General features: G+C 39.4%; 2 protein-coding genes across 2 annotated transcripts; both read left to right on the top strand.

The window, feature by feature from the left end:
• Positions 1 to 3,070: 3,070 nt before the first annotated feature.
• Positions 3,071 to 5,531, top strand: LOC127762155 (salt stress root protein RS1). The gene is made up of 5 exons (XM_052286563.1): positions 3,071 to 3,185; positions 3,342 to 3,482; positions 3,587 to 3,676; positions 3,768 to 3,855; positions 4,714 to 5,531. Exons 2-5 carry the CDS (start codon positions 3,378 to 3,380, stop codon positions 5,043 to 5,045), a joined length of 615 nt encoding a protein of 204 aa, XP_052142523.1. The 5' UTR covers positions 3,071 to 3,185; positions 3,342 to 3,377; the 3' UTR covers positions 5,046 to 5,531.
• A 5,964-nt stretch (positions 5,532 to 11,495) lies between these two features.
• Positions 11,496 to 16,918, top strand: LOC127773813 (glycosyltransferase-like KOBITO 1). Its single transcript, XM_052299999.1, has 11 exons — positions 11,496 to 11,980; positions 12,826 to 12,975; positions 13,059 to 13,111; positions 13,520 to 13,628; positions 14,351 to 14,485; positions 14,558 to 14,602; positions 15,352 to 15,539; positions 15,659 to 15,800; positions 16,061 to 16,107; positions 16,194 to 16,281; positions 16,371 to 16,918. The coding sequence occupies exons 1-11, from the start codon at positions 11,552 to 11,554 to the stop codon at positions 16,623 to 16,625; spliced, it is 1,641 nt and encodes a 546-aa protein (XP_052155959.1). The 5' UTR covers positions 11,496 to 11,551; the 3' UTR covers positions 16,626 to 16,918.
• The last annotated feature ends 110 nt before the right edge of the window (positions 16,919 to 17,028 follow it).

Here is a 17,028-nt window from a genome sequence, read left to right as displayed (position 1 = left end):
ATTTTATTAGTGTAAAAGCAACTAACACTATTCTTTATGTTGTGAAATATTTGTAAGAAATTGTGATTGCATGATTCCTAGATCACTGTGATCACTTCATACGTACAAAGGAAATATGATTACAAATGTATCTTCAATCATTGTAAGATGGTGCTCCTAAATCGGGTGGCTTGAATAATTGATATCAAGTGTTCCAGAATAAATAGTTGTACAATTAGGAATACATGTACAATGCATTTTTTTTGTGGGGGCAGATGATTACATATGATTGATATTCTATTGCCAAGAATTTTAGGATGTGAATAAGTGTTTTCTTGGCAAATGGCTTTTGCATGTCCCATTGCCATGGCAAATGCGCTGGCACAAAGAGGAAGGACCTTAATATTTCTCCTCACGAAAAATCCCTGCAATTTCTCTTTTAATTATGAGGAAATTGCAATTTCTGTCCTCAAGAAAGCAACAAAAAAACTTACTATTTGGATGGATGGTTGGTTATCCTGAATAATAACCTGATTTGATTGTAGTGACACAAACAGCATTTGCAAGGAAAGTTTTATTCAGTTGGTATTAAACAAACTAAATCTTAGCTCATCAGTTGAGTGTTCAGTTATCACAAGTAACTTGACCTGGAAAATTTGATTCCTGGGGCTCCCTGGTTATCTTTTTCAGGAAGCCATTTCTGACCTAATTAATTTGTGTGCAGGAAACAGAGTTGAAGTACACCACCATTGTTGCTTGTGTGCTGCACACACTCAAGCATAGCTTGCTGACTAGAACTAAAAAATGCTTAAAAAAATAATTTTCGAGCTAAGAATTGGTGTGTTGATTGAGGTATATGCATCAGTTAGCTGGTCTCGTTACCTGGCTCATAAACAGGTGACAGCAAATGAGGGCTGTCATGTGACAAGTGGATACGAATTTTAAAATTATTTAGGACAATAGAGGATGGCCTACGTTTTTGTTTTGTTTTCTTTCATTTCTTTTCATGGTAGTTATCAGTATTATTAGACTAACTCGGCAGTTTGTCATTCAAAATACAACAAACATTGGTTTTAAAAATTTTGAGTCTTGTGAATTCTGTATAAAACATTTTATTCGTGCTTATAAAATTCATAAAAGAAATTCTTACATCCCCAAAAGATCACTCGAGACACGCATGCTTCTTCTACTTCTTCTTCTTCTTCTTCTTATTGACGAGTGTGGAAGTTCTCACCATTTACCATAATTTGCGAGAATCACTTAAGAAATACTTTGCTATAATTTGCAACATATTGCTATAGTTTGCAAGCATCACTTAGGAGTACAAGAGAACACAACAAGACTTCTCCCTTAATGTAGACATACATGGTGTACATTCGATGTGGCAATGCATACGTTCACTTGGGAAGGAGAGGAGCTGTCATGCTGGTAGATGTACCATTCATGCCAGCACATTGGAGTACAACACCCTATTTGTGTATTCTCCCTCCTCTCCTCTCCTCTCCTTAAAACCCTAGCAATAAAAATCTTGGAGAAGATCACAAGAGTATTCTACTATAGCAAATAATAATATAATGATGCAAGTTAACTAAACAATAATACCAGCATGGCTGCTGGATTTTGTCCAACCTGAGACCATTAGGTGGCACTATGGCAGGTTAGCTGGGGCATTGTTCTATTAAACTTCTGATTAATCCAATTTCTTTTTGTGATTGCGAGTACTCTCTTGGCTTCTTGGCCAGGATGAGGCGCTGTGATTGGCTTGGGTGTGGTTGCTTCTTCGAGGTGCTCACGCTACTTCTCTCTCGGAAGGTGTGGGCCCCACCGTCGAGCAGGTGTGGGGCCACACGCAGGAATGCCAGTGTCATGGACAGTGTTAGGATTATCTATCTGGTTGTCCCTGATCTTCTGTGGGGGCAAGGGTGTGTGTTAATGTGTAGGTAGTTATAGCCGATGACAAAGGTGAAGTTTTAAACGGCGTGTTAACATATTGTACTTGTGATGTGATCGCACGTATTTTTTCTCGATCTATATAAAGAAATCTAGAACAATTCGGATAGTGATATATTAGTTAATGCTATTTAGCAAAAAAAAAATCAATTGATATTTAGTTGAATTAATTTGCTATATAGACAAGGTGGTAGTGTTACAATGAAGTTTGACCACCAACTGTCATTGAGTAAACACTATTCTTTAAAAAAGGTGAAAGTTATCTAGGAGAGGGATATTGTCCTTTTTATATCATTCTAACTTCTTCCAGGAAAGTTACCAGTTTGATGTGAACTCGTTATCAACGAATGTCAAAATTAAAGCTAACACTATCCCGGAATAGTTATTCTAGTACTAAAAAGGAAAAAATATATTAGACAACTATGTGATCTTCTAGGGAAACAAGGAACAATAAATAACTCATTAAATTGCATAACCATATCACATATAGTTTATTAATATCTAAATTGGACTCTTCGATTTTATAAAATAACAGTTAAGCATAATCTATGAACTCGCTTGGTTGTGCTAGCTATGGGCAATACCAATAGTTAAGCCAAGCCAAATTTCTTGTAGCAATAATAGGGCGGCTGCACTAGCCGGCTAGCCCTATATTTTTGCTATTTTTTTCCTTATGTCTTTTTTTTTTGCAAATAAATTACTTAAATTAAAGGGGTATTCGATAATGTTAGATGTGATTAATTTACAACCTACAGCTACAGTAAAAAACAAGAGGATCTATGGTGGCAGCTGCAGCTACGGCTGTACAATTGCAATGTAGCATAGCCGAACATCCTCTTTGTAATTTTATTGGCATCCATTCAGTTGATAAAGACCACAGAGTCATAGTAACACAGAGGATCCTAGCAAAAATACTCTTCCTCTTTCTCTCCCCTCCAGCGCAGCTTGCAAGCCTCCACGACCCACCATCATGTCATCCGTAGCTTAATGACACCCCTTCCATAATCTTCTCCATTTTGACACTTATGCCCCTGCCACCTCACTGCAACCATGGTGTCATCTGCAGGGGTAGACATGTAAATCTCTCCCAAGTTCAGGGTGGCTTTCTGGCCAGCCCATTATATATCACTCTCATGGCAAGGTGGCTCCTGTACTACTCTGCCCATTGATAGGCTGCTGGTGATCACAAGCTACACAACACATCACACAAGCAATAGGCATCTCTCTCTTCTTTCTCTTTCTCCTCCTTGCTTCATGTAAGCTTCTTCTTCTCTAGCTTACTTTGATCATTTCCATGGTTTCATGCATGCATGTTTAGTTTCATGATATATATGAAATATCCTATGGATTTTTGTTCTGTACTTTTTTTAAGAAGGGGTTTTTGTTATGGATTTTTTATTGCTGTTGGACAGTTGGAGTACTAGAGATTAATTTCTTGAAGAAGAGAAATGACAAGTGTCTGGAAGACCAAGGTTCTCACTGGACTCAACAAGCTCTTTGACAAGGATGGAAAGAAGGCTGCTGCTGCTGAGTTCTTGAAATCATTCAACAAGGTAGCTACGAATTCATACACAGAGATACTTGAAAGTTGTAAGTATAGTTTGTGTTTATTTTCACAATTTTTTTTATTGATTGGGTGTCATATGTATTTGTGTAGGAGGAGATTGGCAAGGAGATTGATGACAAGAAGACAGAGCTAGAGCCCAAGGTTGTGGAGGTTGTTGAGTCATCTCCTCCTGAGATTAAGGTAATAATTTTTCAGGTGTTTCATAGGTTGCTTGAGGACATCCTTGCTCAAGAAATAATAATTTGCATGCTTATCTGTAAAAATATTGCAGGCTTTGTTGAAGGACAAAAAAACAGCCAGCAAAATCAAGAAGAACGGTCCTGCAGTCACTAAGTTCCTTGAGGAATTGGCTAAGATTGGTAAGAATTGGCTAAGTTCTAATTGGCTTGTATTTGATTGCATGGGGTATTGACTAGAATAATCACAATATGTAACTTGTCCCCTTTTTTTATATTTTCGTTCAAAAATGCATTTTTAATGAAAATAAAGAACCTTTATCACTTATTTCCAAAACGAATCGTAACATAAAAAATGAGTTATTTTTTTAAAAAATAATTTAGGTGTCATTTATGAATCACCTTTTTTTCCCTTAAAAAATAGTAGAATCCGTAGTTTCTTTTAGCAATCATGTTTATTCATTTTCTTATGTTTTTATTCGATAGAGACCTATACTATTTGCCCTCTGAGCAACAATCTAGACTTTATTCCCTCTTGCTAGAAAATTGAACTTCAGAGGAATCTTCTCGTCTACCATGTTTCCTTGAACAGAATCTCACATGCAAATTCCGTTTCTTTAGCTGACGCAGACAAGAGGCCAAACCAGTCGAACAAAAAACAAACGAAACTAACACAGTTTTTTTTTTATTAAACTTCAGCCACTTATTTTTGCAATCATATATAAAAACCAATCCTTTTATAGTGGATTAATTTTATAGTCTTAAGAGGTATTGGGAGACATCAATATTTTTAATACAAGTTTTGGTACCTCCTAATACTGGAGGTATAGATAGGTATTAAATTTTACGCTAAGAAATACCGGTAAAATTAATTTTTTATATATCTGAAAATATTTGAACATGTCTGTTCCTGAATAGACATATTTGCTCGTTAGGTAGTCCTAAGAATTATATAATTTTTATGCAAACAATAAAAGATATTTTAAATTTCCATTAATATTTTTACAATGAAACTAATGCAATCCTCTTTTTTTTTTTCAGATTTCCCCGGAGCCAAGCCGGTGAGCGACGCGGTGGCCAAGTCCGGCACGACGCCGCTCTCCCCGGCGATCGCCTTCATCCTGGAGAAGGTCGCGCCTTTCGTTCCCAAGGAGGAGCCCAAGCCCGAGCCGGAGGCGGAGGCGGCGGCGGAGACCACCTCCCGGGAAGTCGCCGTGGAGGAGGAGAAGAAGGAGGAGGAGGCGGCCCCCGCCGAGCCCGCCGCCGCCGCCGCGGAGGCGGCGGCGCCGTCGACGGAGGTGGTGGAGGAGAAGAAGGAGGAGGAGAAGCCGGCGGAGGCGGCGGCGCCGGCGGCTGAGCCGGAGAAGCAGTAGTGATCACTCCAGAAGCAAGCAAAGCAAAGTTAAGCTAGCTTAGCTAAGCTTAGCTGATGGTAATTAAAATCAAGATTAAGGTTAATGTGATCACACTACTCTCTCTCAGTCTCTGCACAAAAAGTAAGTAAAAATCAAGATACACACACTTGGCATGCAAGAACATTTGTTATTGAATTCTTTCACCCTTTGATCCTTTCATCTCTCTCCTATATATATATATGGTCGCCTCATCGGTTGTAAATTAATTTATGTGGGGTTTCTTGTTTTTTGGGGGTGATTAAACATGTGTAATTATATTCATATGTTTGTTGGTCATGATCATAAGGAGCTTGTGTATATTATCCATATCTTTTTTTTTCTTTTGTTTACAAATTTTCGGCTTGAGGTGTGATGAAGATAGACATATATATGCACCCTCTCCAATTGTAATACAAATTAATGGCTGTGGATATATGTTCATATGGTACAGTTTGTTGTTGTTGATCCATTGGTTACCTTGGGGGGAGAAAACCTTTCCTTACATGTCGTGATCAACTTAATTTGATTGCGTATACATACTACGTAAACAAAAATATGGATAGGTGGGAAGGACATGTCTGGCCTTTGCAATTAATTGTTCCATGAGTGATACCATGTATGATATGCATCTTCTCGTACATACTAGTACGTACTTCATCTGACGTTTGGAGCAATATTCAATCAAATTTGTAAAATTTTGACCATCAAATCTAATGATATTATGATGCCAAGGCAAATCTAGGTATATCATTTTTTTAACTCAAACATTTGGAAAATTATTGATAGTCAAAGCTTTAAAAGTGTAACTAAATCTTATCCTAAATCTTTAATTCGGATCTATAGAATCTTATCCTAAATTCGTGGTAAAGGCATTATCTAGAAAATTGCCACACATATAGATTGTTGTTCTGCCGGCCAATAAATTAATTTGACCATGGTATATGTATAAAATCTAGTAACAAAAGTGTATTTCTCAAATATCAATATTACACATATATATCCCATATTTATGTATCAAACGTTTATACATAAATAAAGTCCACCAATATTCTTTTAGGAAAACATCAACGCGTCATATAGAAAAAAAAATCAAGGCTTGAACATTGGACTTCAAAGCTACTGGACCTAAGTAATGACATCACCTTGATATATATATATCCAAACTTTTCCTCACAAGATAAGCACGAGGAATAATATAAATTCAGTGACAAATAAGCTGGGCACTCCTACTGCTGCTGCATGTGTACCAAATCATGGCACGGAAGCTTAATTATTTAGAGATAATTACTTAGGAACCTGAAGCAAGCAAGCAAGCAAGCAAACTGAGCCAGATATCAATCAGTGCCACGGCGAAAACGACGTGAGCTTGATCCTAATCACGCTCTGCTTCTTCAATCGATCGTCACTGCACGCATATCTTTAAAGGGGAAAAAGAGAGAGAGAGAGAGATTGAGAGGGGAGTTCTAAAAAGAAAAGAGTTCTTAAAAAAAGATTGAAAGGGAGAATTAATTAATTAATTCAACAAAAAGAGAGGACAGAGAGTGAGGGCTCAAAAAGAAATTAAGAAAAGGAGGAGTAAAGATGTTGATTGATATTTAAGTTTTGCCTTGATATTTTCTTTTGTTGTTTAGGTCAGGGGCAAAGTAGTCATTTCAGCTCTTTAATTTTTTTTCCCTTCTAATACCTTGGGCGCTTTGTCGCTGTTTTAGTTCATCACTCAAGCTTGCATCACAAGGTCCACACACATGGAGTACTTCAATGACAATATACCCTGTCGCCAGGAATGTCACCGTGAAAAATAGGCTCATAGTATGATTAAATCTAGCTAGATTATTCATCTATTGGCTTAATTAATTGGGATTTATTCACTTTTTACCTATGAAATAACTTCTTGTTGATTCGCTTCGTCTGGTTCTATTTACTGAGAGTTAGGCTGTGTTTGGAAGTATTGTTTAGGTGGGCTAATTCTCTTTTTTCACCGTTAACATGCTTTCCAAACTACTTAAAAAGTGTATTTCGTAAAAAGCTTTCTATATAGTTTTTTTAATCAAATAAATTAATTTTTTTAAAGTCTGTAGTAGTTGATAATTGATCACGTGTTTTTCCTAGTAGTTACATATACCAAGTTCGTTTAGCTAGAATGGATTAGCTGCAACCGAGCTTGAACATAAACAGATAAATACAATTGCTTACAGCTGAATGAATTGCACAAGAATGATGTGGCTATTTTTAAGTTTATGCACTCGGTAGAAAAAATGGGAAAGATTCATAGGAATCTAAACCATAGGGAAAGCTGGTTGTCAAAGGCACAATACATAATAAACCATGGGAGCTAGATTCCTTCCATTGGTCGTTTTCGGAAAGGATAGGTTTTTGATAAAGACAAACAGGGGATGGAATATTCTTTTTAGTGGTATTTACCTTTTCTTTGACTCGCTTTAGTTTGTCTTTATATAATTTGTATGATCATATTATCTATTATCTAGGGAGTAAATACCATAAAAATATATTTCCTAAAGAAAGTGTATTATAGAAAAAAAAACTAACTCGACATATATACTCTTTACAAGTTATGGAGCATGCTGCTTAGAAAATATCTACCATACAACACTATCGAGTTAGTGAGAGGAACTATTTCTACATACAGTTGGAAAAGGAATTGAAGAAGATATTTCCATGTTTTTTCCCTAATATTAGCTAGTGCAAACAATTCTTTTAAGATAAAACTGATCTCATGTTATCATTTCTTTTTGGAGTTTAGTTGGACAAATTACATAGAGTTGTCTTGAATGATTGTGATGTGTTGGTGGTTGGTCTGGTGGTTTAGCCAAGCCAGGAAGTCCAGGGGGGCCACAGGGCTAGGAGACCAGGACCACCATAAGTATGGCTCAAGAATAGAGATTGATGGTTCCCAGGCCTAATTACCTCATGATGATAAATTGAATATTTGAATTTACTAGTTATCATTACAATTATGAATTTCAAATCTCACTGATTGTCCATATCTCCTTTTTATTAAAAAAAACTTAGAAAACCCATGCTCCCCTGTCATGGAAACATGTTATCGATATATTCATTTTTTTCGAACACACAAAATAATTACACGTCAATTATATTAGAAGAAAGCAGAGTGTTTGATACACAACGCAATCAGCCCAACATGCTTATCGATATATTCGTAAAGCCGAGAAAATCAAGACATTTGAAAATTAACATAACGGCTCAAATTAATTAGTCAAATGTTACTATATCTGATATTTATAAACAATCCAGGTAGTAGCATGTAATTAGTGGGTGAGTTGAACTTTATTAAGGTTTAGCCCAAGTGACACCCACACTGTATGGATTGGATTGATATAGCTGGCAAGAAAACTTGTTATCCCTGAATGTCCTTGCTTGTAGTGTGTACAAGAAATTGTGTCATGATATAGTAGCAAGTGTCACTGTTGATGTAGCAAGTGATGCATGTATGCCATCTACCCAATTTACATGACAGTGCTATGATTATGATAATATGAAAATTGAACCACAAGCTCTGATCACTAAGGAAACATCAGCAGTGCCTCTTCTAGCTGTAGGTTGCTAAATACTCCCGTTGGTTAGGTCGTTATTATGCCATGGTGGTGATAGCCAGAGTTTGACACTTCGGACCGAAATTTTGGATATTTCAGTCATTTCGGACTCCCCCCCCCAGCGGATACGATATTATTTTGGCCAAAAATTTTATTTTTAAATTTTTTTCGTGAATTTTGGTAATATTTGTTCAAATTTGACTAATTTTGGTTCTAAATTTCGGAAATTTCACCATATCGGCGCTGCCCGATACAAACACCGAAAACAAAAAGTTGAATCCTAGTGATAACTACTAGGAGTATTATGCTGTTATTGATTAACTATAACTAACTAGTATTATGTTGTTATTGATTACATGAATTGTTTTGTGAATGAAATAAAACTTTTACAATGTTTATCTATTGATATTAGAAGTAATCTAGACCTTTCAAAAAAAATTCATCCAAAAGTGACATGTAAAACATGTACTCCTATTTCTGCATGAAGAAGTAGCTCAAATGTCTTAATATATTTGCCACAATTGCATGACAGTGCCCTAATATACTAACATTTATGCGGCACAATAATCAGCAGAACCAATTATCACACGTAGTTAATTAAGTTGAAAACAATTGCTATTTTGGACGGACAGGATCATTGCCAGATGCAAAGACAACGTGCATCCCGGGCCTCCGAACATCGCGGCGCCAATCACAGCCACTCATCAGGGCGAGGCGACACAACATGTGCAAATGCAGCTAATAATTCTGAAAACTAACCAACATATAGTTATATGGTCTCATATCATATGATCTGTATATTTATATATTTACCGCTGTACGTGTGTGTGTATGTACCATTTGAAAATGTACATATCTGAATTGGTCCATGGCTGCATCTTGTTACTTTTGATTAGTAGGACTGCAGGAGCAGGAGCAGGAACAAACTTTCTATCCTGATTATTTTCTGACGAAGGGCTGGTTTAGTTTCCAACTTTTCTATCCCATCAAAACTTTCTTACACATACAAACTTTCAACTTTTCCGTCGCATCGTTCCTATTTCAATCAAACTTCCAATTTTAGCGTTAACTGAACACATCCGAAGTGAACGTTTTGGTCTTGGTGCTCTTCAGATACCTGATCTATCCCTTCACAGAAATGATAGAAAGACATAGGAATTCATAGTTCTCTGTGGCATCTAGGAAACCGAATATTTCTCGGGAAAAAAAACCATGTTGATAAGGTAGAGATACGCGGTGCTTGTAAAATCTGCATGGGGCAGTGCAGTAATTTTTTTTCTTTTTAGAATTCCCTGGGACCCTGGCTGTTGTGCGTTGCTGATTTCGGATTTGCCGTAAATCAATACAGGTGAGCAGAGTAGTGCATGTGGGGTGAGTAGCAGAGTAGGCTGTTGTAGGTCATGGTGTTGGAGACATGTAACATGGCACTGCACTATCGCCATGGATTCACAAGTTTTTCCTTTTTCATTTTTTTGCCTGGTGATGATAGCAAAGTGGTTGTAGACAAATGTACTGTGCTTACAGATTTGCTTATCCCATATTTCTATTTAGAGCATCTCCAGCAGCTCATCTAAATTTCAACTTCCATATTTCTAATTAGATAGCCATCCAAAAAGATTCTTACTCTATATTACTTTTCACTTCAACAGATCATCCATATTACATCCTCCATATATTAACATCCTATATTTTATTAATATTTTTCAACCACCACATATTTTTACTCCATTCCTCTCACTTCTCACCACTTAAAAAAAAAATCTTCCTCACTACTCTCTCTTCTACAGCCGAGAGGACGAGGGCCGATCCGGGGGAGCGGCGCGGGCGAAGACCTGAGCGGTGAGGGCGGCGGGGTGGCATGAGTCGGAGGAGCGGCCGGTCAGAGGGAGCGGCACAGTCGGAGGAGCGGCAGGGTGACGCGGTCAGAGGAGCGGCGGCGCGGGCGTTGACTCGGAGCGGCGGGGATGGCCGGGTGGCGTCGATCCGAGGAGCGGCCGGTCGGAGGGGAGGCGCGGTCGCAGGAGCAGCGGGAAGACACCTCTCCGCTGCCAGATTCGCCGCCTCTCCGCCTCTACTCCGGTTCTCTCCACCTCCAGATCCACCACCTCTCCGCCTCTACTCCGGTATGCACTTCCTCTTTACCGCTACTCTCTCGCGTTATGCAGTCTAGATGGTGGCGCAAGTTCGATTGTGAGGTAAGCAGTTCAGGATGGCGTGAGGAGAGAGAACCGCCATATTTGGCTTGGGAAGGGCTCGGTTTGGAGGACCTCTAAAAATGGCGTGTGCAATGGAGACTCTGCTGGAGCACTGTTTTTCTCTTCCATGCGCCAAACACCGGATGGATGACTAGATAGAGGAGCTATTGAGGATACTCTAACACGTAGATCCCATGTTCTAGTGGCAGAGCCAGAATTTTTCCAAACCTAGGGCTCAATTGGTTGAATGTATATAATTTTGACTTTATCTTCTAGTTTTTGAAGTTTTAAAATGGAATTTCAATGAATATTTATTTAGGATCAGGAGTATGGCCAACCTGCCCTACTCCTGTCTCCGTCCCTGCCATGTTGACTCCAACTGGGTTAACCACAATCAACTCGTAACGTCAGCCAAAAACCAGACATAATATCGCCCCGGGAGGCTGGGACCTTAGCTACTTCCGGTATTACAAGTTGAGAAATGCATTATATCTGAGTATCGCGGTTCAAAGAACTCGGCACCACGATGAGTGACCCAATGTAAACTTATCCCATCTGCTTACCCCCATCCGGCCCATTAATCTCGGCCCAACATCTCGTTCTCACCTCTCACCTCTCACTCCTCTCGTCGTCTTCGCGTGTGCGACGCTGGGAGAGAGTACAACCGAACTAAAAGCGGCGAAGGCGTCTCTGTCCAGTCCACCAACCAACCACCGCCATGGCGGGATACCGCGGCGGGGGCTCCGCCTCGGGCGCCGGCGGCGGCGGCGGCGGGGGGGCGTCGTCGGCGTCGGCGTTCGCGACGCGGGTGCTGCTGCTCCTCACGCTGCTGCCGATGGCGCTGGCCGCGTTCGCCTTCGCGCTGCAGTGGCGCGGCGGGATGCGCGACCCGGCGGGCGCGGCGTGGCCCGCGGAGACGCAGAGGTTCCCCGGCATGGAGAACAGCCCGCTCGGATCCTCCTCCTCCTCCTCCTCGGGCGGGGGCGGGGGAGGCGGGTCCTACTTCGCCGTCACCTCGTCGCAGTCCTCCTCCGCGGCCGCAGACTGCGCCGAGATCCTCGGCCGGAGCGCGGCGTCCTCCTCGCACGGCGGCATCTCGCTCTACCGCGGGTGGGGCTTCGACTCCGACGCGGGACTAACCCCCAAGGTGAGGTTTCCGCTCCCCGATCTGATCTGCGCGTGGAGATCTCGTCTCTAGAGCGGCCTCGATGTGAACCTCGTGCCGCTGAATTGCGCTTTGCTTTAGACGTGAATCCAATTTGAAAGCCGCGATATTAAGAGATCCAAAAGTAGCCTGAAATGTTTTGGTGAGATCGCATTTCTGTCCTGCGAGGATGAGATAGTCATCTTCGTGGAATGTAGCAATATTTTGCAGTATTGGCAATACGGCGATGGCATCAAATGGTTATTCTAGGGTTTAAGTACGCTTGCTTTCTGTGTAGGCCTGTTCTGCGGGCAAGGTCCTATCTTCTAGAGTATTTTGTTGCTTCAATGCTGATTTATTTGTCGTAGATTGTAGATTGTTGTGTTCCTGACTTGCTCCTTCGCTACTGCATCAAATTGAGTCCTATTTGATGTGATTTAGATTTTAGAGGTTAGTGGTCACTTAGAGATTGTCTTTTTCAACCGAATTCTGTAGCCCAGAGATAGGAAACGTGTTTGACACAGAGCAATGTCGGGGTGGTGCATTCTTCCAAGAACTTTGGTTGACAGGGTTTGTGGGTGTTGGTTGATTCGCAGTCTTGCATGTTCCTTGTGTGAGCCATTAAAATTTTGGTATTTGAACATCTTGTATTTTGCATTGAAATGGATGGTGCAACTATGATTCATGCACCCTACTATGGTTGTACAATTGTTCGCTTTTATTTGTAATCTGAACATCAAAATTAATCCTGTCTTATTTGTGAGAATGTGGTATGCGAGTCTCGTTTATCATGGGATGAGCTTATGTTAACTGATTATGCCCCTGAATATATCTTCATGATTCTGCAGATCTGTATCACGGGAAGCACATCTGCAGGGTTACACCAAATTCTTCCATGGTTGTACTACCACAAGGTCATCGGTGTTTCACACTTTTTCCTTTTTGTTGAAGGAGAGGCTGCGAAACCAGCTGTTACCTCAGTTCTTGAATCCATTCGGGTAAACAACTCTGCACCATTTCGTTGTGTACTTGTATGACTTTTGCAGGATCTAGTTCTGACTTCTTTTTGTTTCTAATTTAGGGTGTAAAAATCATTTACAGAACTAAAGAATTGAAAGAGAAACAGGACAGAAGGTATGGTGATGTACTGAGAAGCTGTTTAGAGTTTTTTTTTGTAAAAGATGAGGTTTTGTTGGAGATTGGTCCACTGACAATCTAAAATTTAATTCTTCTAGGACACTGCTTTAACAAGATATAGATTAGAAAAGCAGTGATTAAGTCTTATACTGTTTGCTTCAAATGATGTGGTTGAGTTCTAGTAGTAAAGATGGAACCAAACCTTCTTGCTTCTATAACATTTTTGTTGATCGAACCCATTTTACAAGATTTGCAATTTCTTATTTCTGAAGTATTCATGTTGTTTGGGTCCTGTATGTTTGTTTCCCTTTTGCTAGTGAAATATGTGTATGTTGCTAACAAGTTTACCTGTATTTTTCTTGATATTTTTCGTGGTCTGAATTTCTACTGTTAAAACATTTTCAGTCGCATTTGGAATGAGACTTGGCTGGCAGGTTTCTTTTACAAACCGTGCAATTATGAACTATTTGTCAAACAGTCGCTGAACATGGAAATGGCTATCATTATGGCAAGGGTATGAACTGTTCATTTTGCATGTTCATGCACTTTTGATTCAATATTCACAATCATGCTCTTTTGAAATGATAATTATCACAATTTTGATTCAAAAGCACCATAGCCTTTTTGTTTTACCCTTTTTCAGCTACCTCCATGCTATTTCCCCTCAATTTCTAAGGGGAACCATAATTATCACCATATCATGTTCAGCCTCGCTGTTGAACTGTGTAGCATAATACAGAACAAACATGTAAGATATGAGGTGATTTGTGTAACAATACTACAGTAACAAAAGGGGAATATCTCTGGTATAATTAACTAATCAACCTTTTTGTCATTATATTGTTTTCTTCTCACTCACGTGTAGGGTGAGTAATGGGATGGTACAACTAATGCATGTAAAGTTGACAAAAAAAAACAAATACACACACCAGTTAATCATCATAATCAATAATTCACATATCCTTTTTCACGGTCCGCTATAAATGTTAGCCCAATTGCTACTGCTAGCAGCAAAAAGTTAAGAAATCCCAATCATTGTAACATGTTATACTACCGTGCCAATGCCATATGAATGATGTGGTTTTACATCAACCGTTGTTGGCAGTTGGCACACAAGATTATAATGATATGCTTACTCACGAAGGCATTTTGCATGATGTTGTTTGTTTAGTTCTCCAGAAACCCTGTTTTTGGTGATTAGCTTTATTTGAGCTTCTCCCTGTTTGATTATCGTAGGATGCTGGCATGGACTGGATCATTCATCTTGATACCGATGAGCTAATTCATCCAGCTGGTGCCCGGGAGTACTCTCTGAGGCGATTGCTTTTAGATGTTCCTGATAATGTTGACATGGTTATCTTCCCCAACTATGTGAGTTGCAGAATAAATTTTCTGTTGAGGATGTAGCCTGTTTCACATCTAATTTTTATTTATTTTCCCCAGGAGAGCAGCATTGAGCGAGATGACATCAAAGATCCTTTCACAGAGGTGTGTAAGCTATTACTAATTCAAATAAAAGTAAGAAAAGTAAAGGAAAATATTGCCCATATACCACAATAGAAGGCATGATTTAATGAAAACCACTGCAAAAAATATTTCTCCACAGAAAAAAATTGATCACTAGAATTTTGAAAACACTTTGTGAGGCTGTAGCATTTCGGGATTTGTAGTAGACAAGATTTCGCCTGTAATTTGTTGTGTTGTTAGAACTTCATAATTTGAAGCAAATCGGAGAGAAGCTCACCAATTTTGGCAGCGATTAGCAAGAGCCCTTGTTACTGGGCCAGGTGCATGCTTAAAATTTAGAAGAATTAAAGTATGTATTCAGAATTGCCTGCTTTAGTCACAGTGTTACCTTTCACTTTGCATTGCGCTAAGAAATCGAAACCTTAAACTGGTGAAACTTTGGAAGGTAAAACTAATTCCCCTTTGTTTATCCTGTCAAAAGAAGAAAAGCTTCATGAGGATAAAGTTTTGTTGCTTGATGGAGACTAGTTAATATGCAATAGTCCATATTGCTGTTTCCACACCAACCCTATCTATGTTGCGACTTCTATAGCTTCATTACATATTTTTTTGATTGTTTATTGTAAGTTGTGCATGATCAATAATGTGCGTCCATGTGCTTCAAGCTGTTGTTTAATTTTCTGGCCAAAATCTGTTGTCTACAGATTTCATAGCTCAACTATCATCCATCATATTCTCTGTAAATTCTTATCAGTTTTTCTTATCCGCAGGTTTCCATGTTTAAGAAAAATTATGATCATCTTCCAAAGGATACATATTTTGGCCTATACAAAGAAGCAACGCGCGGTAATCCAAACTATTTTCTCACTTACGGAAATGGGAAATCAGCAGCAAGGGTTCAGGAGCATCTGCGTCCAAATGGTGCTCATAGATGGCATAATTACATGAAAACCCCAAAGTAAGATGACAGACATCTGAAAACATTGACATATATTTTTTATAAAACTAAAGTTGTTCAGAGGACAAATTTTAGTGTTTCTTCTGGTCATTTTAGTCATCAGTTATATATTCATGTAGTGAAATCAAGTTGGAGGAAGCTGCTATTCTGCATTACACTTACACAAAGTTCTCAGACTTAACTTCAAGGAGGGATAGGTGTGGCTGCAAGCCCACAAAGGAAGATGTGAAGCGATGTTTTATCTTGGAATTTGACAGATTGGTGAGTTTATTTGTGTTCTTTCCCTTCGTTTCATTTGTAACGTTGGTCGACTTCTTGTTGTATGATACCAATAAAAGTCTCTTAAGAATGAGAAGTTGATGCTCTTTGCATTCTCTCTATCATAGCTTTGCCAAGAGCAACTGTTGTAGCCTGCAATGGGATAACTTGTTTGTGACATTGCATAGCATAGCTAATTGTGTAACAGTGTAAGCAGCTAGTTTGATAACACTAATAAATTTGGATCCACTCTTACATGCCAGGCCTTTATAATTGCATCAACAGCTACCGAGGAGGAAATGAGGAACTGGTAAGCACCCCTTCTCTCCTGTAGCCTGCACCCTCCCTACTTCTCTCCCTTAACTAAAGATTGTATTTGTCGGACTTCCTCTTCAGGTTCCGGGAACATGTTTTATGGAACGACAAAGATACCAATTTGAAGCTTTTGAGGAAGGGTGTGTTGACACGCATATATGCCCCAATGGCAAGTCACAATCTCGAACTTCTATTAGGAGTACCTTTATCTCAACAATGAAGGCAGCAACTCATCTCTTGAATGATTCATCTTTGCAGGCTATCATTCGTGGTCTCAAGGAATCCGGCGTATTCACCACCGCGGTAACTTCAGCAAAAGCGCATGCAAAATTTAAGTCATCAAATACGGATCTCAAAAACAAGGAGTCTATTCATCCAAATATAACCCAAGGTGATCATTTGCAAGCCACAGTAAGAAAGATCCTAGAAATGGTTGATGCCCAGGAAGAAGCGATGCCACCAATGTCGCCTCCCGGTTTCCTTCATCAAACCGTCGAAACTGCTATATCGTGAAGCTGAGTGGGATTCCGGAGTTAAAAACTAGACCGCTATGCCTGCCAATGGCAGCTGTTTCGGTGATTTAAGATCGCTAACCTTACAAAGATGATGAGATTATTATAGACTGCAGACTGCGTATGCCGCTTCACTTATGTGTATAGATAAGCACTGGGGATGTTAGAACATGGACATCGTATAATCTTGCAATTTTTGATGTCTTGTGCTGATGTAAAATCACATATGTTATACCTAGATTGGCATTATCAAGTGCAAATCATCACGGTATCTACCGAGAAACATAATGCAAGTGAAACCCTGCTGTCAATATTTTTATACTAAAATTGTATACCATTTGCACATAGGTTTATCCCTCTTGAATACTTGAGTAGTAGTAGTAACATAGTCAACAAACTTTGCA

This window comes from Oryza glaberrima, chromosome 1 (genome assembly GCF_000147395.1).
Source record: "Oryza glaberrima chromosome 1, OglaRS2, whole genome shotgun sequence".
In the NCBI taxonomy this organism is placed as follows: Eukaryota; Viridiplantae; Streptophyta; class Magnoliopsida; order Poales; family Poaceae; genus Oryza; species Oryza glaberrima.
Note: the sequence above shows the minus strand (reverse complement) of the source record. Positions and strands in the feature narration are given on the sequence as shown.

What these genes read in the sequence shown, in the direction of transcription:
- LOC127773813 (XM_052299999.1), top strand. Translation starts at nt 11,552, where the DNA reads ATGGCGGGATACCGCGGCGGGGGCTCCGCCTCGGGCGCCGGCGGCGGC. An exon ending in TCAAAGATCCTTTCACAGAG is followed by an intron (nt 14,603 to 15,351) that starts GTGTGTAAGCTA and finishes TCTTATCCGCAG; the next exon opens with GTTTCCATGTTTAAGAAAAA. An exon ending in GAGGAGGAAATGAGGAACTG is followed by an intron (nt 16,108 to 16,193) that starts GTAAGCACCCCT and finishes CTTCCTCTTCAG; the next exon opens with GTTCCGGGAACATGTTTTAT.
- LOC127762155 (XM_052286563.1), top strand. Translation starts at nt 3,378, where the DNA reads ATGACAAGTGTCTGGAAGACCAAGGTTCTCACTGGACTCAACAAGCTC. An exon ending in TCTTGAAATCATTCAACAAG is followed by an intron (nt 3,483 to 3,586) that starts GTAGCTACGAAT and finishes GTATTTGTGTAG; the next exon opens with GAGGAGATTGGCAAGGAGAT. An exon ending in CATCTCCTCCTGAGATTAAG is followed by an intron (nt 3,677 to 3,767) that starts GTAATAATTTTT and finishes AAAATATTGCAG; the next exon opens with GCTTTGTTGAAGGACAAAAA.